The sequence below is a fragment of the Rhinolophus sinicus genome, chromosome 8 (assembly GCF_057876585.1).
Source record: "Rhinolophus sinicus isolate RSI-liver-muscle chromosome 8, RSI-T2T, whole genome shotgun sequence".
In the NCBI taxonomy this organism is placed as follows: Eukaryota; Metazoa; Chordata; class Mammalia; order Chiroptera; family Rhinolophidae; genus Rhinolophus; species Rhinolophus sinicus.
This window is the reverse complement of record NC_142508.1, coordinates 7,304,224-7,323,926: the sequence shown is the minus strand read 5'-3', so window position 1 is coordinate 7,323,926 and position 19,703 is coordinate 7,304,224. Positions and strand designations below refer to the sequence as shown.

General features: G+C 40.6%; 4 protein-coding genes across 5 annotated transcripts in view; all 4 read left to right on the top strand.

Annotated features, from left to right (window-relative positions):
* The window catches only part of LOC141567564 (olfactory receptor 2A5-like), a 129,219-nt gene that overhangs the window by 66,592 nt on the left and 42,924 nt on the right, over positions 1-19,703 (top strand). The window lies entirely within an intron of this gene.
* Positions 1-19,703, top strand: part of LOC109439917 (olfactory receptor 2A25-like) — an 87,140-nt gene that overhangs the window by 34,167 nt on the left and 33,270 nt on the right. The window lies entirely within an intron of this gene.
* On the top strand, positions 2,340-4,352 carry LOC109439531 (olfactory receptor-like protein OLF3). Its single transcript, XM_019719852.3, has 2 exons — positions 2,340-2,350; positions 3,166-4,352. Exons 1-2 carry the CDS (start codon positions 2,340-2,342, stop codon positions 4,118-4,120), a joined length of 966 nt encoding a protein of 321 aa, XP_019575411.3. The 3' UTR covers positions 4,121-4,352.
* On the top strand, positions 13,830-14,902 carry OR6B1 (olfactory receptor family 6 subfamily B member 1). Its single transcript, XM_019719853.3, has one exon. It carries the CDS (start codon positions 13,855-13,857, stop codon positions 14,788-14,790), a length of 936 nt encoding a protein of 311 aa, XP_019575412.2. The 5' UTR covers positions 13,830-13,854; the 3' UTR covers positions 14,791-14,902.

Sequence of the window (19,703 nt, the reverse complement as noted above, 5' to 3'; positions counted from 1 at the left end):
TTAAAAATCATTAATATATGTTAAATTTAAAATAATTTTCTATGTTAATATGATCATATGATTTTTCTCCTTCTAGTTTATTAATATATTTAGTAACATTGGTGTATCTTTATATTAAACAAATCTTACTGAATACAACAAAGTTTGTCAATCATGCTTTAAGTAGTTTTATAGATCAATAAATGAAGTCTGCTATTATTTTGTTTGAGAGTTTTTTGTCTATCTGCCTGAGTGAGATTGAAGTATAATTTTCCCTTCTTTTACTTTCCCAGTCAATTTTTGGTATGCTGGTCATGCTAACCTCATATAGTGAGTTAAGACATGATCCCACATTTTTCTTTTCTCTGGAAAGTCCTATGCAAATTTGGAAGCTTTCCCTTCCTTCCTTCCTTCCTTCCTTCCTTCCTTCCTTCCTTCCTTCCTTCCTTCCTCCCTTCCTTCCTTCCTTCCTTTTTAAAAAATATTTAATAGAACTCCCAATAAAGCCATCAAATACATTGCTGAAGTTGATTTCTTTTCATTGACCCAGCATTCCTCTTAGAAGATAAGTCTATTTAACATTTTTTTCTCACCACATGTATTTCTTTCTGGTTTTGAAATTTAGAAGATTTTACCATCTTTAGTATAAATGGTTTTATTTGTAGGGTTTTCTAAAATACCAAGTAATGGCTTTGATATAATAGCTATGGCGCTATCAGTGTCCGAGGGTATTCTCTGGTCCTGTATTAGATAGATCTCGGAGGAGTTATGTATTCTCTTCACATGTGTTTTAGGCTAATTTTTATGATGTTTGACTTCTTTTATAGTTTTAGTCTTTTTCTTCTTAAGGAAAATAAATATTCGTTTTCTCTCTGTTACCTATTGCATGGTATTTTCTCAGGGATGAGGCTGACCCCATCTTTGTTTCTCTCCTTGCATCAAATGATATTAAAAATATTTTTTAGTAAACTATAATCCCTTGCCAAGACTAATGGATACCACTTAATATACCCATTAGAACGGCTAAAGTGAAAAAGGACTTATAATCCAAGGATAGAGAAAGCTTAGAGCCAAGGAATCCTTATACATAGTTGGTGGAAGTCTAATTAGTACAACTGTTCTGACGAAACTGACAATATTAGCTAAAACTGGACACGTACATAATCTGTGATGCACCAATTCTACCACTAGGCGATAGAAATGAATACATATATAGGACAAAAGATGAGTGTGTGTGTGTGTGTGTGTGTGTGTATGTGTGTGCACGCCTGTGTGTATTGTATGTATGAATGTTCATAGCAGTATTGTTTGCAGCTACAAACTAGAAACAACCTAAATGTATATCAGTAGGAATGGAGATATAATTTGAGGTGCTTACAGTGGGTAGCAAATATCTGTAGTATTTGCAGAATATGAAGGCAGACATCCACATACAAAAATAGTTACATAATTTGACAATGCTCAGCTAAAAGGAACCTTCTAACAGTGAGATAAAAAGGGAGAAAGTCCCACGAACTAGTTGTAGCCTTTGTGAAGAGAATATTTGATGTAGCTTGTGTACAACTTCAGAATCATGTTATGGGATATGTTGCTAAAAGATCCCTTAGGTGGCCCATGGATAATTGGCAACTTTGGGTTAAATAGTGTCAGTCATGACATGGACAGAAAGTCACGGGCAAGTGATAACCTCCTCCAAGTGAAACTTCAGCAAAGACTTAGGAGAATGTCTTGGACGGACTGGGGACCTGGGGCTTTGGGTTCTCTTCTCGTGTTTCTGGGTCAGGAAAAACGAAATTCTCTTAAATACAGATGAGAGTGTCAAGTGAGGGAATCAATACAGAGAAGTAACAGAAGCCTAACAGACACAGCATAATTGGTCTGTAGAGATTTTATCTCTGAGGGAAAAGAAAGTTATTTCTTCCAAGCCCCACATCCTGCCCAGGCCTGCTCTTCCTAGGGCAAGGCTGTCTCCTGTCCTGAAGGTAAGGCAGTCGTGCTCAGAGGCGCTCCAGTGGGTTCTCAGGACCACGGGTCAGGAAACCAGGATTTCCTTAGCTCACAGCTTCTTCCTTGGCTCATGTGACAGTTGGATTGAATCTGGTTACTGGAGAGATGAATGTCCCGTGTTGGCAATTGGTTTTAAGAAAACACGTCTTGGGTAGCCAACCTGAGGAGAAAGTTCTTTCAGATACATCTGAGAAATGAAGCACCCAGCACGGGTCTGACGGCATTCGTAGGAATGAATCCCTGGCCTTGGCTACTACAGGTCGTGTTCCCTGACTGTTCTGCACCCCTCATTACCTGCACACCGGAAACCTGGACCCAAAGGGCAAGTTTGTGTTGACTGCTCATTCTTAATAATGGTCAGAAGGTGAGTAACTTCATCTGGATTTAAACTTTAAACTTTAATCTGGATTTAAACTTGAAAGTTTAAACTGGCTTTAAACTTTCTGTTACTCCGAACAGTGCAGGCTGTGGGGAGAGCAACTTAGCCAATTAATATTTTGTGGAAATCTCAAGATTTCCAGGTGGCTTTCTTCTTTCTTTAAGAAGAACACTTGTGATGTTTAACTTTATGAAGTTTGAATCACAATTCTGGGAAGAAAAGGTGGTACAAGAATGCTGTTTATGTTTACTGTTATTGTCAGTTATAACACCTCTACCTTACTTTTGTACTATTTATACATCAAAATTTCCAAAAAATGTTTCAAACATTTTATTTTACTTCTTAACCTTTTGGGGGGTTAAAACATTATTCTTTTTACTATTGGTGTTATGTCCTTATTCCCTTATCCTTCCAGCTTTTCTCCCTCCAGTGAATTAGGACAGACTTGAAATCAGGTTCCATTCAATATGGATTTTGAGAGCGTGAGGAGGGAAAAACTGGTTTCCAACAAAGAAGTAAACAAACTCCAGGGTTAGGAGTTGACTCTAAGCAAGAGAATCACGTTTTACAGTTAATCTTTGTCTAAGCATTTTAATAAAAACTTTCCTACTTAAGGAAGGAGCGTTTTCTTCTCTCCTTGAATCTGAGCCACATCAATGGGTTCTATTGTGGCCCCCAACCCTGAAGAAAACATACAATCTGGGAAACCACACCATTTAATATTAGGTGACCATTTGGTATAAATGACCTTATCAGGCCCTTTGCCATCTTGTGTCTGATATTTATTGATTTATAACTAGGTTTGGTCTTCAGAGGCTCACGGGCAGGGAAAACCAGACGTGGATGAGTGAGTTCATTCTCCTGGGGCTGTCCAGCTGCTGGGAGACCCAGATCTCCCTCTTCATCCTTTTCCTGGCCATGTATCTGGTGACTATATTGGCAAACTTCCTCCTCCTCCTCCTTATCAGACTGGACAACAGGCTAAATACACCCATGTACTTTTTCCTCAGTGTTCTGTCATTTGTGGACATCTGTTACAGCAACAGTACTGTCCCCCAGATGCTTGTTCACTTCCTGTCAGCCCGGAAGTCCATCCCATTCTCCAGCTGTGTGCTCCAGCTCCATGCCTCCCTGGCCCTGGGCGGGTCTGAGTTCTTCCTGCTGGGAGCCATGGCCTATGACCGCTATGTGGCTGTGTGTCACCCGCTGCACTACACAGGCATCATGCACGGAGGGCTGTGCCTGGGGCTGGCTGCCGGCTGCTTGGTGGCTGGTTTCGTTAATTCACTGATGGAAACAATCATCACCTTTCGGCTTCCCCTGTGTCACAACGTTATTAATCACTTTGCCTGTGAGACCCTAGCGGTGATACGGCTAGCCTGTGTGGACATCTCTTTCAACATGCTCATGGTGGCCATCTCAGGATTTCTGGTGATTGTGCTTCCCTGTTCCCTCGTTCTATTCTCCTATGGTCACATAGTTGCTGCCATTCTGCGCATTCGTTCTACTCAGGGGCGTAGCAAAGCTTTTGGGACTTGTGCCTCCCACCTCACTGTGGTATGCATGTGCTTTGGGGCTACCCTCTTCACCTACCTGGGGCCACGGTCAGCTTTTTCAGTGGAAGAGGAGAAGATGGTTGCTTTGTTTTATGCTGTGGTGGCACCGATGTTGAACCCCTTGATCTACAGCTTGAGGAATAAGGATGTTATAGCGGCTTTCTGGAAAGTTTTAGAGAAATTCAGAGGTAAAGAGTAAAGACTGTAAGAACTTTCTATTATCTATCCTCAAAACCAAAAAGGAGATCAGATAAGTATAGATGGGACTCCCACGCTTACACTAAAGAAGACTGCTGTGGCCACATCCTTGCATTTGAATAAAGTGTTCCTCCATCTGATCAATGAATGTTCTTACATAGGCCAGAACCACATAATTTGCATGTCAGTAATCCACGAGGGAGCCTCGTCTTAGATCATGCCATATATAATATAAGCTTATTGCATAGAAATTATGCCATTTACTAAGATGGGGAAACTTGGGATGTTTACAGGCATTTTCCTCATAGTTGAGGACATGCCGATGGGTAACCTTCTCAGATTGGCTTCTTTGCCTTAGTAATACACATTTAAGTTTCCTTCATGTCTTTCCATGGCTTAATAGTTCATTTCTTTTGGGAACAGAATAACATTCTATTGTGTGTATGTACCACAGTTTATCCATGCACCTACGGAAAGACACCTTGTTTGTTTTCATGTTTTGGTGATTATGAATAAAGCTGCTATAAACGTCTGTGTGCAGGTTTTATGTGGACATATTTTTGACTCCTTCGGGTAAATTTCAAAACCCATGATTGCTGGATCATATGGTGAATATGCGTTTAGTTTTGTAAGAAACCATCAAACTGTCTTCCAAAGTGGCTGCACCATTTTACATTCCCACCAGCACTGAATGAGAGTTTCTGTGGCTCCATATTTCACCCGTAATTGCTGTTGTCAGTGTTCTGGATTTTGGCCATTCTGACAGGTGTGTAGTTGTATTTCATTGTTTTAATTTGCATTTCCCTGATGACATGTGATGTGCAGCATATATTTTCATATATTTTTTATTTGCCATCCGTGTATCTTCTTTGGTGAGGTGTTTGTTAAGGTATTTGAACCATTTTTAAATCAGCTTGTTTGTTTTCTTATTGTCAAGTTTTAAGACTTCTTTGTGTATTTTGGATAGCAGTTCTTTATCAGGTATGTCTTTTTGCAAAACTTTTCTTCCAGTGTGTGACTTGTCTTTTCATTCTCTTGACATCATTCACTTTCAAATGGTGACAGAATTACATACCGTGTTGCCCCCAAAATAAGACCTAACTGGAAAATAAGCCCTAGCATGACATCCCCTGAACATAAGCCATAATGAGTATTTTGGGGCAAAAATTAATACAAGACCCGGTCTTATTTGGGGGGAAACACGGTATTTACATATGAAAGAACTCAGTAAAATTATTACCCATTCATCCTTTATTAAAGCTATAAAAATTACAACAAAAAATGTGCAAACAACTTCAGGCAACAAAATATGGCGTAAATAAAGGCCTGAAAATTAAGTTCTGATAGGACAAGCAACAAGCTAAAACCGGCTCAGAATAAAATTAAACTTTAAAAGCTATGAACTTCTATCTGTTGAAAGTGAAGAAATCAGAGTCAGAGTGATAAGTCCAAAATGAAGGTGCTGCTCCCACAGGGAATGAGCACTTGGCTAGAGCCCAGTGAAGAAAGAGGTTTTAATTAAATCCGATTAATCACTTTCCCTTAAGAGACTACCCCATGCAGTTTGTTCCTGCCTCACAACCCTGTGTATCTAAGGCTTGACAGGCAGTCCACACTTTACAGATTGTCCTTCATCATCTGGGCTTTTATCTCAATTCGGCCTACACGTCTGACCAACATACTAAACTGTTGTGATACCATGGTTTCAAGAATGGCTTTCAAGAATATCCTACTATTCACTGCGCTGCTTCACCCAGTGTCATTTATGAAGATGGGAGTCGGTGGGAAGTTCTTCCCAATCTTACTGCTCCCTGGAAAGAGCTTTAATAAGCCAGTAGGTGTAAAATGAAATAATTAAAGTAATTAATATAAAAAGAGAGGCAGAAATGGGAAACATAGAACAAATGAGACAAAAATAAAAGCAAACAGCAAGATGGTAGATTTCAATGCAAGTTAACCTGTGATAGCATTAAATGAAAACTGTCTAAGCATAGTAATTAAAAAAACAGAGGACATCATTTAGGATAAAAATGGAAAGACTCAGCTATGTGCTCTCTACAATCAATCCATTTTAAATAAAAAGACATAGATGGATAAAAGTAAAAAAGATGAAAAAGACATACCATGCAATACTAAAATCAGAAAGCTAGAGTGACTGTATTAACATCAAATGAAGTGATCAGAAGAATAAAGAATATTGCCAGCAAAAAGTAAGACATATAATGATAAGGGTATTGATTAGTCAAGGGCACATAAATATTCTAATAATCTAATAACAGAGCTACAAATGCATTAAAATACATTCACCACTATTATTGGAGATGTTAACATCCTTCTCCAGTATTTGATAGATCAAGTAGACGAAAACCAGTAAAGATAGCATACTTGAACCAACTTGACCTAATTGAAAATTTTAAAACACTCCATCCAGCAACAGAAGAATACAAATGCCAACACTTGTAAAATAATTGAAATCATATAGAGTATTTCCTTTAAACATAATGGAATTAAGTCAGAAATAAGTAAGAAAGAGACCTCTGAAAATTCCCTCAAATATGTGGAAACTAAATCCTATTCTTCTAAATAATCCATAAATTAACGACAAAGGAAATTAGAAAAATATTTTGAATTTAATAACAAGAAAATACTATATATAAAATTTGTCCCTGGCCACTGAAACAAAGGTTACAGAAAAATTTAAAGCATTAAATGCTTATGTCAGAAATTTCTCAAATCAATGACTCAAGCTATAACTTTAAGAAACTAGACAGAAAAGATCAAATTAAATACATAGGATACAGAAGGAAAAAAATAAAACAGGAAACAATTTTTTAAAATCCCCAGAAAGGGGGGGAGGAGGGTGGCAGATGAGGGTAAAGGGGATCAAACATATGGTGATGGAAGGAGAACTGATTCTGGGTGGTGAACACACAATGGGATTTATAGATGATGTAACACAGAAGTGTACATCTGAAATCTATGTAATTTTACTAACAATTGTTACCCCAATAAACTTTAATTAAAAATAAATCCCCAGAAAAACAACTGAGAAATTCAACGATACCATAATTAAGTTATCTGAAAAGTTTAATCACATTGGAAAATCTTTAGCCAGATTAATCAAGAAACAAAGAGAATAAACACAACCATATCAAGAATTAAAGAGGGCACATCTCTACAGATCCTACAGACATTAAATAAAATACTAAGGCAATATGGAAAATAAAAAGCTACCAAAGCCCACATGAAAAAAAAATCAGTAGCCTGAAAACTTTCCATCTATGAAAGAAATTACAGTTAAAAACCTTCCCACAAAGAAAACTTCAGGTCCAGGCGGCTCCACTAATGGATTCTACCAAAAGTAACACATCATACAACGTAGTTCTACACAAACCCTTCTAGAAAATAGGAGAGGAAACACTTACACATCATTTTCTGAAGCCAGAATTACCCTCACACCATAATCGAACCAAAACATTACGAGAAAAGAGAAAGCACAGACCAAACACCTTCATGAACACAGACAATTCTAATAAAATATTACCAAATAAAATCCAGTAGGTTACAAAAATATAATAGATCATGACCTTGGGGAGTTTATGCAAGAAATGCAAGTTTGGTTCAACATCCAAAAATAAATCAGTTTATTTTACGCTATCAATAGACTACAAGGGAAAATAATTGATTATCTCAAGAGGCGCAAAAAAGGTGGTTAATATAATTCAGCATTAATTCATAACAAAGATCTTTAAAAACTAGATATATATTCACTTCAAAGTAATGACATTTCAGTAAAAATCACTGAAAATGGTGGAGTGGGGAATTCTAAGACTCCATCCCTCCACAAAAATAGCTAATAAGCTGGCAGAATTTTTCGGAATTAATTTTTGCAGAGCTCTGGAATCTAGTGAGCAATTAACAACAAAGAAGGGAAAGATTAATGAAGAATGAAGCTGCTGCATTGTACTCACATACTGCTGGGGCATGTCAAGTGGTCACCTGTCATCCTCCATCTCCCAGACTGATGGCAGCCATGAAGGTGACAGCCCACGTTTCTGGTCCAGGTTGCTAGCCAAAAATAGCAATATGGACCTTATGCGCAAAGAATTGTGTTTGTGAGTTTCAACCTATCTGGCAGGCTCCTGAAGGACTGCCCTAAAAGCTTGCCTTTGTGTTCCTGACTCAGAGCATGTTCAGGGTTGGAATTGCTTCTCATTTGCCAAAAGTATGTAAAGGCAGAAGTACTGGCCACAGCAGCCCGAGGTGAGGGATAACTGTGGAGACAAGCAAGAGATAGATTGAAAAGATTGGGAAGGAAGAGAGTGGAAATATCCAGAAGTTGGAGAATAAGGCCTTTTAAGACCCCAGGTCTATGCTGGAGAATTGAGAAAGCTAAATGCACACCCAGGGCTGGACACGTGCTTAGAAAAATCCTGAGGAGGCACTAAGATTTCACTTCTGGGTGACGTTCAGTGTCTACCCAGCAGGAAGTGGATGCTAAGGCACAGTTGTAAATGGCCTGGGTAGGTGTTGAAGGAGTGCCTCAAACAGAGCCAAATGTCCAAGTGCTGAATAGATAAAAACTGTGGTCACATCATTTCCTGGAATACTAATCAGCAATAATAATAATTTAAAAACTGCCCCTTCGATTAAAACACCTGGACATAGCACAGCAACAGAGCGAAGACGGCTGAAACAATGAAGGTAAGCAACCAAGGGACCTCAGGACTTGAGGAACAGCATGGCAATGACTTCCCTGGGTTTCCTGATTGCTTCCCATATATCCTGGGTAGGAATCTTCAGAATTCTCCAACCTGGAATTGCCAACAGATATAGACAAACACAGCTCCAAGAAAAGCCTGCAGGTCGTAGCTGAATTCGAGGATAAGACAGTGTCAGCATGTCATAGAATACAGCCAGTTTGTTATCTGCGGAACATCTCTGACCTATTTGGGGTCCTTTGTTTGAAATTTGGACTGCAGATACCTAGTACAGAGGATCACAGCCTCAGTAACTCATAGAACCCCCTCACAAGAAAAGGACATTCCTATCTTTGGAGAAGTGTGCTCCCCCTTTTCAGTCTCCCTGGAACATTGCCACTACACAGCTGATGAGAACGTGAATAGTGCAATGATTGTCATTTGCATCTCTATTTGTGAGCACGACATCACGCTATACTTAAAATCCATGCGGGACAATTGTGGATAATATTCAAATTATGCATTCTAGGGGATGTCAGGTTTTCTGGGACTTGGAGGTAAATCAAGGCCAGATATTTGAAAGAAGTGCCTCATTTTTATTTCCTGCAATTTGGTTTTCATGCTTCAGCTCTATAAGAGAAACTATATTAAAGACTGCTTAGTAATCATTAACAAGGGTGGCAGCCTGTATTGTTAATACCTGCCAATATCCCCATTTACCATTTCGTGAAACCACAGTGAATTGAACAGCTTTTCTTTTGGTGAGGGCTGCTTCAGAGTTCAGCAGTTTACAGAGAAGTGATGTTTAGTGAACTAGAGTTTAGTCCCAGATGGTGCAATATTGGTTAAATGGCTCCTGAAGGCAACTGACAAAGTTACGATGATCCCATCATGGTAAAATTTATGTAGCACACAATTATGGCACAAGCATTTATAACGAAAACTTTAAAACTTACTGAGGTGTAGCAGTATAAGTCTACTTCGAATATTAATATCTCCCTTGGGGCACTAATATGTAAATGTTCTGTTTCAAGTAAGCTGAAGATTGAATAATAATTGAAAATAATGTAGATGTAAAGGTAGTAATTTTTTTCTCTTCATGTTTCAACAAAGCATACATTGAAATGTGGTTCTTTCTAAAGCACGTGGCCGTAAGTAGATTTCCCCCTGTGGAACTAGTATTACATAAAACAAATCAGACTGCCACAGTAGCCCAAGAGAAATTTCTCATGGTTCCCACAGAGACCTGCATGGCCATCGTCAAGGTTCTTTTCTCTTGGGTCTTGGCAGAGATGTAGAGAAAGTCTAGATACCATTTAAAGCCCTTAGAATCCAAAGATCTTCCAAGCTTGGTGTGCCTAAGATCACTTCAGCTTCCCCGGGCCGGTTGAGGGGTGCCCTGGCCCTGGGGTGCTCAGAGAACCAGCCTGGTGCCACAGCAGGCACAGAAATGTGGCCCTCCTGCCTGGGGCTCACCTCTCCTTTACTGCTGGCTGGCAGTAGGGAAGCAGCTGGGTAATCTGTGCCCTTTCAGTCCTTCTAGGTTTAGAGAGTGGGTTCCTCACATCGATTCAATACCCGAATCTTTTCTACTTCTTCCTACTTTAGCATCAGTGAAGACTTTCTTTCCTATTCCACCCCATCAGAGTCTGCGGAGCCAAGGTAAGGGTCCCCTCTCAGAGCATCACTTTCTAACACTGCAGACAGCTCTGTTCCAGGCTCCTAGGGCACAGCAATGTTCAAATCCTAAATATTTAATTCTACTGTCACGCTCCTTCCTTCTATCCAACCTCAGTTCTCAGCCAGCTGTCAGGGCGATTGATGTTCTCATGTTTTGAACTTTCTAAGTGCAGCCAGGTGTGTAGTGAGTTGAGGGAACACATTTCCCTTTCGACTTTCCCGAGGCATCTCTTGGTGTTGCAGCAGAAATAAGTGTCCCGGATTCTGATCCCAACCTGCAGAGCCTCCTAAGCCTTCAGGCTTCTCCTACTGCAGGCTGCTGCGTCTTCCCAGCAATTCATTTGTGGTGGTGGTGGTGGTGGTTACAAAAACTGCTGCTGTCTCAGCAGGGATGGAGGTTATGTTTTCATAAAATTTGAATTACTTGGAACCTACACTTGTGCAGAATGCAGACAAAATTAAGGGGAAATGCATACGCAGTAGGAGCAAGAATGGAGAGAAGAAGCTAGGATATTTGATTCTAGAGCAATGGTAAAAATCTGCTTTAAGGGGTGACAAGTTTGATTACACTGTAATGGAGTAGAAACTACTATGACTGAAAAACATCTGTGAATTTTATGATAAAATAATGCCCTGACAGTAGATATGGTCAGTTCCTCCTATGAGAATGCAATAATTAGTGCCCATGCACTCTTCATTCGGTTGATGAGGAATAGGGAAGATTGTTTTGGTGTTGAACTTCCTTTGGGAGTGCAAAGTGATGTGTGTCGTTTGTGAACAGGTATGTCTAAATATGTTCATCTTTGTCTTTTTAACAAATGCAGCTGGGGAGGTTTTTCTCTCTGTGTGTGTCTTTTAAATGTCTGCTGGGAGGGTGTCTTCTAACTTTTCTCTCAGGTTTGGCAGCCCTGACCCGTCCTAATTCATCCCCGCATCAAAAGCCAGGGTGAGATACGAGGATGTTACAATCATCTGAAGAACAGCCAGCGCTTGCTTGTTGTCTATACTGCACGATAACTTTTAAATGCCTTCCTATTTCACACAAAGGTCTCCCTGATCTGGCCCGTGACACTGCTTTCAGTGTCTCTCTCTCTCCCTTCATCCCTGTTCACTCTACATTCACTCATAATTTGCCCACTCACACAGCAGTCGGGCCTTAATGAGTTGCTTCCCTGAAAATGCCAGGCTGTTTCATACTGCGGTTCACTCATTCGTCTGCCCGAATGCGTCATCCTCTCTCTCATTTATATTTCAAGACTCAGTCGAGTGATTATCTCTTCTCTGATACATTTACCAAGCATTTTACTCTGTTCGTTTCTGTTTTGTGTGTCTGATTGAGTATGTATCTGTCATATATATAGATATACATATATAATTTGGGCTTATCATTATAGTTTGTGTCTATGATGAAATTTCAGTAGGATTGGAGAACATTTCCTAAAATAGTCAGAAATTTTAAAGGTAAAAATGAGGCAGTGAGTCCCAAATCTGCTGTTCCTCATCTGTGTCAGCAAAGTGCAGGGCATTCTTTCAGTCAGAGAGACCCCGTCTCGGCTGTAATTCTGATTCCATCACTCTCTAATTTAGTAATATTAATCTAAGTGTCTTTTGTAAAATTAGAATAGCAATACCTTATCAGTAGTGTTTCCTGGATTAAATGGGATCTTGTGTGAAAAGAACTAGCAAACATCCTGGCACCTAGTAAGTGCTCAACAGATTATTGTTACAGAATTTTCTGGACTGATGGCTCAGGCTTCATGTTAAAACTAATCAAACCATACCCTACCAAATTCTTGCCCATTGGTACGTCCTCAACTTTGAGAAAAGTGCTGTAAACACCCCAGGTTTCCCCATCTTAGTAAATGGCATCACTTCCATGCAATAAGCTGACATGTGAGATTCCTCCTTGATTTCTCTTTTTCCTTTACGCCCGGATTCAATCCATCAATTATTGTTAAAGATTCTTCTAAAATGTATCTTATATCGACCCACATCTCTGACACCACTGTAGTAGTCAAGGTTACGGGCAGTTTCTCTGAATAGCCTCCAACCAGCCTCCACTCTTGCTTCCATGGGGTCTTGGGCGATGACAGGGTTGTCTTTCCAGAGCATAAATCATACTGTGCCCTATTCAGCTTTAATCCTTCACTTGCTTCCAACTGTGTTTAGAACACTGTTCACATCCTTTATTACTATCTATGGGCCTGCCTACCTTTCCCACCTGGTCCTCTGTACCCTCCCCATCCATCACAGCTCAGCAGTGGTGGCCGCATTTCCGTGCAGCTCCCTCTCAGCTCAGCTCTTCAAAGGGTTGGGGCCTTGGAATCCCTCCTGTCTAGATGTCACTTCCTCAGAGGTCATAGGGACCTTCTTTGATCACACTAGTAGCATTTTCTGTTTTTCAGCCTTCATGGAAAATGTCTCAAATTTTATTATGTATTTCTAGCTTTGTTCATTTTTTTTAAAAAGCTCCACCTGCAAGGACAGAAAGCTTTCTGAGAGGAAGCCCATAATTCTTTTACCTACAACTCTACTTGGCTCATAGCCTTTACACTCCTTCCTCTTATTAGCCCATCCCGACCTTTTTAATTCCCTCCTGTGGGGTAAGAGCCTCTTTCACACTTACTGTTATTTATCGTTCATATAAATTTCATTTACATTTATTTCATTTGGATTTTGATCCATAGGGATATAAGCTGAATATTAATATGTACATTTACAGAAGAGGAAATTGGGTTTCAGAGAGGATAATATTTCAAGGTCATACAGCAAATCCAGGGCAGACATGGTCCAGGGTTTTAATCCTGAAGAACATGACTCTTCCCATCTCATCTTGTACCTCACAGATGACGACAGCTGCACTCCCATCTCCATGGAAAGGAAAGTAGTAGCAGGTGAGGGATACATAAGCTGGAAGGAAGAACTTCCGGAGGTCTGGGTAGATGATGGGCCAGGAAAATCAGGTATATTCTTTGGAACTGGCAGTGTCACATGGGGCGTGGTGGTTGTGAAGGACAGTGGAGGATATTACACAGAAAGTGGGCTTTAGATTTACATTTGATTCCTGCCGTGCTGCCAGTGGGAACTTGGTAAGTTACTTAGTAATGCTCCAAGACGCGGTTTCTTCATCACTAAAATAGATTTAATAACACATATAAAGAGGCTACGCGAGAACTAAATTACACTGTGTGCATCGTGTACCCACTGCATGGTCTAGCCTGTAATACATTTTACTACATGATACTGTTCCTGTTATTGCTCGTTAGAGAAGGCAAAGGAGGGAAGAGTCTAACTGCACCGTGGAGTCTGACCAAGTGATTTTTCCCCCAGGAGAGCTAAGCCCTGTGTCTCCAACATGGAAGTGGAGAACCAGACAAGGGTCACCCAGTTCATTCTGGTGGGGTTCCCGGGCAGTGGGGGCATGCGTGCCGCCGTGTTCCTGATGTTCCTCGTGGCCTATGTTTTGACAGTGGCTGAAAACGTCGTCATCATCCTGCTGGTGCAGCAGAACCGGCCACTGCACAAGCCGATGTACTTCTTTCTGGCCAACCTGTCCTTCTTGGAGACCTGGTACATCTCGGTGACGGTTCCCAAGTTGCTGTGTAGTTTTTGGTCTGTGAGCAACAGCATCTCCTTCACTCACTGTATGATCCAGCTTTATTTCTTCATCGCACTCATGTGCACGGAGTGTGTGCTCCTGGCTGCCATGGCCTATGACCGCTACGTGGCCATCTGCCGCCCGCTGCACTACGCCAGCACCATGAGCCACGGGCTCTGCTTCCGCCTGGCTCTTGCTTCCTGGGCCATTGGTTTTGGCATCTCCTTGGCTAAGATCTACTTCATCTCTCGCCTCAGCTTCTGTGGTCCCAATGTCATCAATCACTTCTTCTGTGACATCTCCCCAGTACTTAACCTCTCTTGCACAGACATGTCCATAGCCGAGTTGGTGGACTTTGTCTTGGCGCTGGTCATCTTCCTCTCCCCCCTCTCCATCACGGTCCTGTCCTACGGGTGCATTCTGGCCACCGTTCTCCGCATGCCCACAGGAAAGCAGAAAGCTTTCTCCACATGTGCTTCCCACCTCGTGGTGGTCACCATCTTCTATTCCGCCACTATTTTTATGTATGCTCGGCCTCGAGCTATCTATGCTTTCAACATGAACAAAGTTATTTCCGTCTTCTATGCCGTCGTCACCCCTGCTCTCAACCCTTTTATTTATTGCCTAAGGAACCGAGAGGTCAAACAGGCTCTGAAGAAACTGATCTCTTGCCAGGCTATCTGCTCCGACTAGTTTACTGCAGATGATTAGAAAGAAGGAGATGGTCGAATCTAGTGCCTGCTCTGCCGTGTTCCACCCTTTCTCCTTCAGTGCTTCACTGCATGTGACTCATGTTAATCCGGCATCACCCCATCCACGTCACCATCGTTCATAGTTTTGCCAATGCCAAAGGGAGATTTACTTTAAGCTGTATTCCACAGAACATGCCAATGTCAGCAGAAATATAAATCTTGCTTTAGAATAGTTTGAAATAGGATGGCTTTTAGTATTTGCAACATCTTTCATCTAAGAACAAATAGCTCTTTTGAGACTTTTTCTTTTGAAGTAAGCAGCATTAGGTGGGATTCTTTGCTGTGTTTTACACGCTTCTAGAACAGAAGCTTAAGGAAGTAAAGAATGTCCAGTCACAGACAGTGTGGAGCAGAGGGCATAAGGCGAGGCCTCCTGCCTCCGAGCCCTGGGTCCTTTTTTAGTTCCTGGCTCTCTGCAGAGAGAAAACACTTCTTCAGCAAGGCACGTGGGGAAGCTAATTGTACAGGGACACGGTTGGAATCATCTGTTACTACACCTGGAGAACTGTTAATAAAATAAAAATGGACAAATGTGAAGTATAGTCCTCAGGAAAGAAAAGAAAGATAAAATGCAAGCCTTCCTCGCTTTAGATAATACATATACAAAAAAGTGGTTATGAATATATTTCTGTTTAAAACTCAAACATATAAAGAAAAGTGATTATTTTCTGAGATAATTCATGTGAATCAAAACATAATGGCACATCTAACTCAGTTATTATTTTGGTATTTCATGGTCGTGTAGAGTTATGGCTACCGACTTGGGGAAGTGGGCAAAGACCTTGTCAGCAGGAATAAGTAAGGAGGTGTAAAACAACCGAGTGGCTGTCGACAATCTGTTTCAGTCCCAGACATGTTTTTATCCCGTGGCTTGGGACAACCATATAAACTTTCTGAAACACTGATCCTTCATATATAAAATAGGAATAATGAAGCCTGTTCTGCCTCCCTTACACGTGATTCTGAGGGTCAATTGACAAGATGCAAAAGACCTTGGTTGTCAAAGATCTGGGCCAGTATAAGACAGATGCAGGCTGCAACTCTGTTAGGGTTTCCATGGTGAAACTCGCTGGGAAGGCGCTCCAGGCCTGTGTGAAACCACCCCACACGGACAGCTCCTCATTCCTAACCTGGGAGACAGCAAACATAAGAGCTGTTTGTTTCTTTATGATTTCTCATAGATGTGTTGTGAGGGAGAGTGTGGGAGTGATGTTCCTTCATAACTTCTATTAAATTGTGTTTCAACGAGCACATGGGAATCAACAGTGTAGACTTCACCTCTTTGTGGGAGGACCAGCTAAATGTGCGGGCGAAGTGAAGGGGAGAGTACAGGACAGCCCAGTGCAGGCATGAGGCTCACAGAGAGACGGTGATTTGCAGCGGTGGGATGGATGCACCCACTTAGAAGAGTGGTCTCTGTAAGGTGAGGTACGTGAAGCACGTTAGAAGTTTGGAGTCAGGCTTCTTGGCGTTAGGCAATCACGATACAGACTCTGGTAGTCAGTTTTAGCAGTTTACCCAGAGATGAAGCCCTCAGGATTTAGTTGTCACCAACCAAACTCATAAGGTAAAATAAACATATGGCAGTTACATACATAGTATATTTTTGAGTGACCCTATTAACTCATTCAACTAATGTTTATTGAGTATCTACTACATTTTAGGCACTATTTTAAATGGTAGGGATGTGATAATAACAAAACTCAAACACGTCACACACATAAGTAGGAACAGATAACAGGCAGTATATTTGTATTTACATAATAATTATATACATAGTGCCTACTGTAATGGGTTGAATGGTGGCTCCCAGAAAGCTATGTGTGTACCCTCAACTTGGAACTTGTGATAATGAACTTATTTGAAAAAAAGGGTCTTTGGAACGCAACTAAATTAAGGATCTGAGACCATCTTGGATTATGGGTGGGCACTAGACTCAATGGAAAATTCCGTATGAGAGAGAAGGGGGTGTTGGTAAGATATTATGCTTTTGCAGCCTAGTTAGAAAAGCTAAACTAAAGTTGATATGGCTTATTGGACTGTAAAACCTTCGCCAGCCTTGCAATCTAACTCAGTTATCTTATTTTGGTATCCTTTGCCTGGCTGACTATATAAATGTCTGTTCCTGAATGATATTGGAACAATCTCTTTTGTCTTCCTGCTGTTTCTCTCACACATTAAATAAATATTGACTCATGTTTACCATTTATTTGTCATAGACTAGATACGGGGCAGTGGGTGGAGAAGGGCAGCTACTGAATAAGCAGTGTGCTGATGGCGTGTGACTGGGGAGTACTTTACAAACAGTGGTCTGGGAAGGCACTTTGCACAAAGCCTGAACAATGGGAGGGAGCTGAGCATGACAAGAATAGCATAGTGACTGAAAAGCACAGGCTCTTGGGCTGTGTACACTTGGGCACGTTTAACTTTTCTGCGGCTCCGTTTCCTTGTACGTAAGATGAGGCTAATAATTATACCTATTCCACTGCATTGTTTTGAAGATTAAACAAGTAAGTTCAGGTAAAGTACTTAGATTAGTGCTTGGAATTGAGTATGTCTTCAGTGAAGGATATATTTTGTTTATTTGGGGCAAAATTTTTTATTTGGGGCAGAGCAATTATTTAGTAATAGAAGCTTATAGTGAGAACTAGGGTCGCATGTTCCAAGTTAGAAGTAGAATAAAATTCACAGTGTAATAACTCTAATTTAGACATTTATACTAAGGAAATGCATACATGTAAAAATAACTAATGGGATGCTCATTGCAATGTTGTTTATAACAGAAAAAAAATGAAAAAAAACAACCACAACATGTTAAGAAAAAGAGTTGGATAAAGTAAAATGTTGCATGTCCTTAGAATGGACAATGTTGTAGCTTAAAAAAATGACATGGAAAGTGACTTATAATATATTGGGTGAAAAAAAAGTTTACCGATATTAATAAGTAAATTACAAAAATGATGTGCAGGATAATCTCATAAAAATAAATGCATATATGGCCTATGTGTACTTCTATGAAAAAGAGGAAAAAAGGGAAATTACTGATAAATTTAGGGATGCAGAGGGGAGAGTAGATGGGTCAAGTATTAATCAAATTCAGGTTTAATAGTCCAACCGAGTTTGAGAGAACCGAGGCAACTTCCTCTTGGACCTGCTTCTTCCATTTTGTACTAGGGAGCTTAAATCAAGGCAGAATAAAAATATATACAAAATGCTTTTCCTTTTTTGCTTTTGTCCACTGCCAGATTTTTCTGAGGTCCAGAAGCACCTATAGCATGGGCCAGTTATGACTCCAGTAAGTGTATACATAGGGGAAGCATACATTGAAATATAAAATTTAGGTATGTTAAGGTTTCTGATGTATGACAGAGTGTGCGTGAAGGCTGGCTGTGATTTATTTGATAGGAAAAATTATGAAGCATCGAATGGCAAGGCAACACTCCGGATCAGAGCAACTTCGTCAGCTTTGCCTTTTGCTGTGAAGGTTGTCATGGTAACGGTAGGGCTCAGACCTGAGAGCGGCCAGTGCAGCTCTTATAACTCTACATAAAACATAGTTAATATTTGGAACGTTTCCCTTTTGATTCATGTTTTGATTGAGACACCGAAATATTCCTATGGTGTGTGGAGACCATGTGCTCGATAACAATCTAATGAGAAAATAATCGGAAGGTACAGATACAGAATTTAAGATGTGTTTGTCTAGGAGTAGATTACAGGTTTGTTTTATCTTTTTCTCCTCCCCCGAGCCTCCTCCTTTTTCACTTACCTCATGTTTTCTCCTTTTTTTCCTGTTTAATAAATGCTGTATTGCTTGTTTCTAAAATAAGATAATCCCCCCTAAATTAAAATGCTAATGTGTGCTGTCATACCCTCAAGACACCCCAGTGTTTCTCTCCACCGTCTGCAGACGGGGTCCTTCACTCGGCCATAGGCTCTGTAATGTTTTCCTGCCTCTGCTTCCGGCCTCAGCACCTGTTCCTGCAGCCTCAGGGTGTCATCCTTGCACCATCGTTTTATGTCCCCAATCTTCTCGTGGTTTCTAACATGCAATGCGCTGTGTCAGGCCTCCCTGTCTTGTTTAGGCTATTTCCTGCGTTTAAAACATCCTTCATCTCCAGTTATGTGATCAGGTGGGCTTTTCTTTTCTTTTTTTCTTCTTTTTTTGGATTCAATTTAGGCATCACTTCCTCCAGGAACCTTATCAACCAGCGCCTCCCCTTCCAGCCAGAGGCACAATCAGTGTCCTGTAGTCTCTTCTCTGAGCTCACAGGAGCAGGAGTCTTGTCTTACTCATATTTGTGCTCGGAGAGTCTGTCGCAGCCTCTGACGTATAGCTGGTATTCGATTAACATTGTTATTCTAAGCCGAACTGAATTAAGGAAGAGTTTGTGCTTCTGAGAAAAAGGAAAGGGACAAAGAAGTTTCCTGGGGCGATGCCAGGTATTTTCCCAATACTGTTCTAAAACCCTTGAAAAGGTTCCTTGAGAGAAGAATCCAAAAGACTTACATAATTCTGTAGCCATTACTAATAGACTCAACAAAGACCCAGCTATGTGTTGTTGGCTTTCGATGGTGATGCTATCATAACACTGACGCAGCAGATCCAGTAGCATTGTAAATCGTCAGCAAGCATGTAGCATGTACAGAAACCGGAATTGGGAGCTGCTGCGGTTACTAAGCAGAAAAAGAACGGAATTTATTGAGAGAGAGAGAAGCTGTAGTGTCGGTTACTAAAACTCAAGATGTTCAGAGTTCATGATTTTTAATTCCTTCATAACTCACAAAAACAAAACAGCTCCCAGTTTTCTCTAGTTATTCTCCAGTTATTAATCTTGGTTCTCGTTTCCTTGC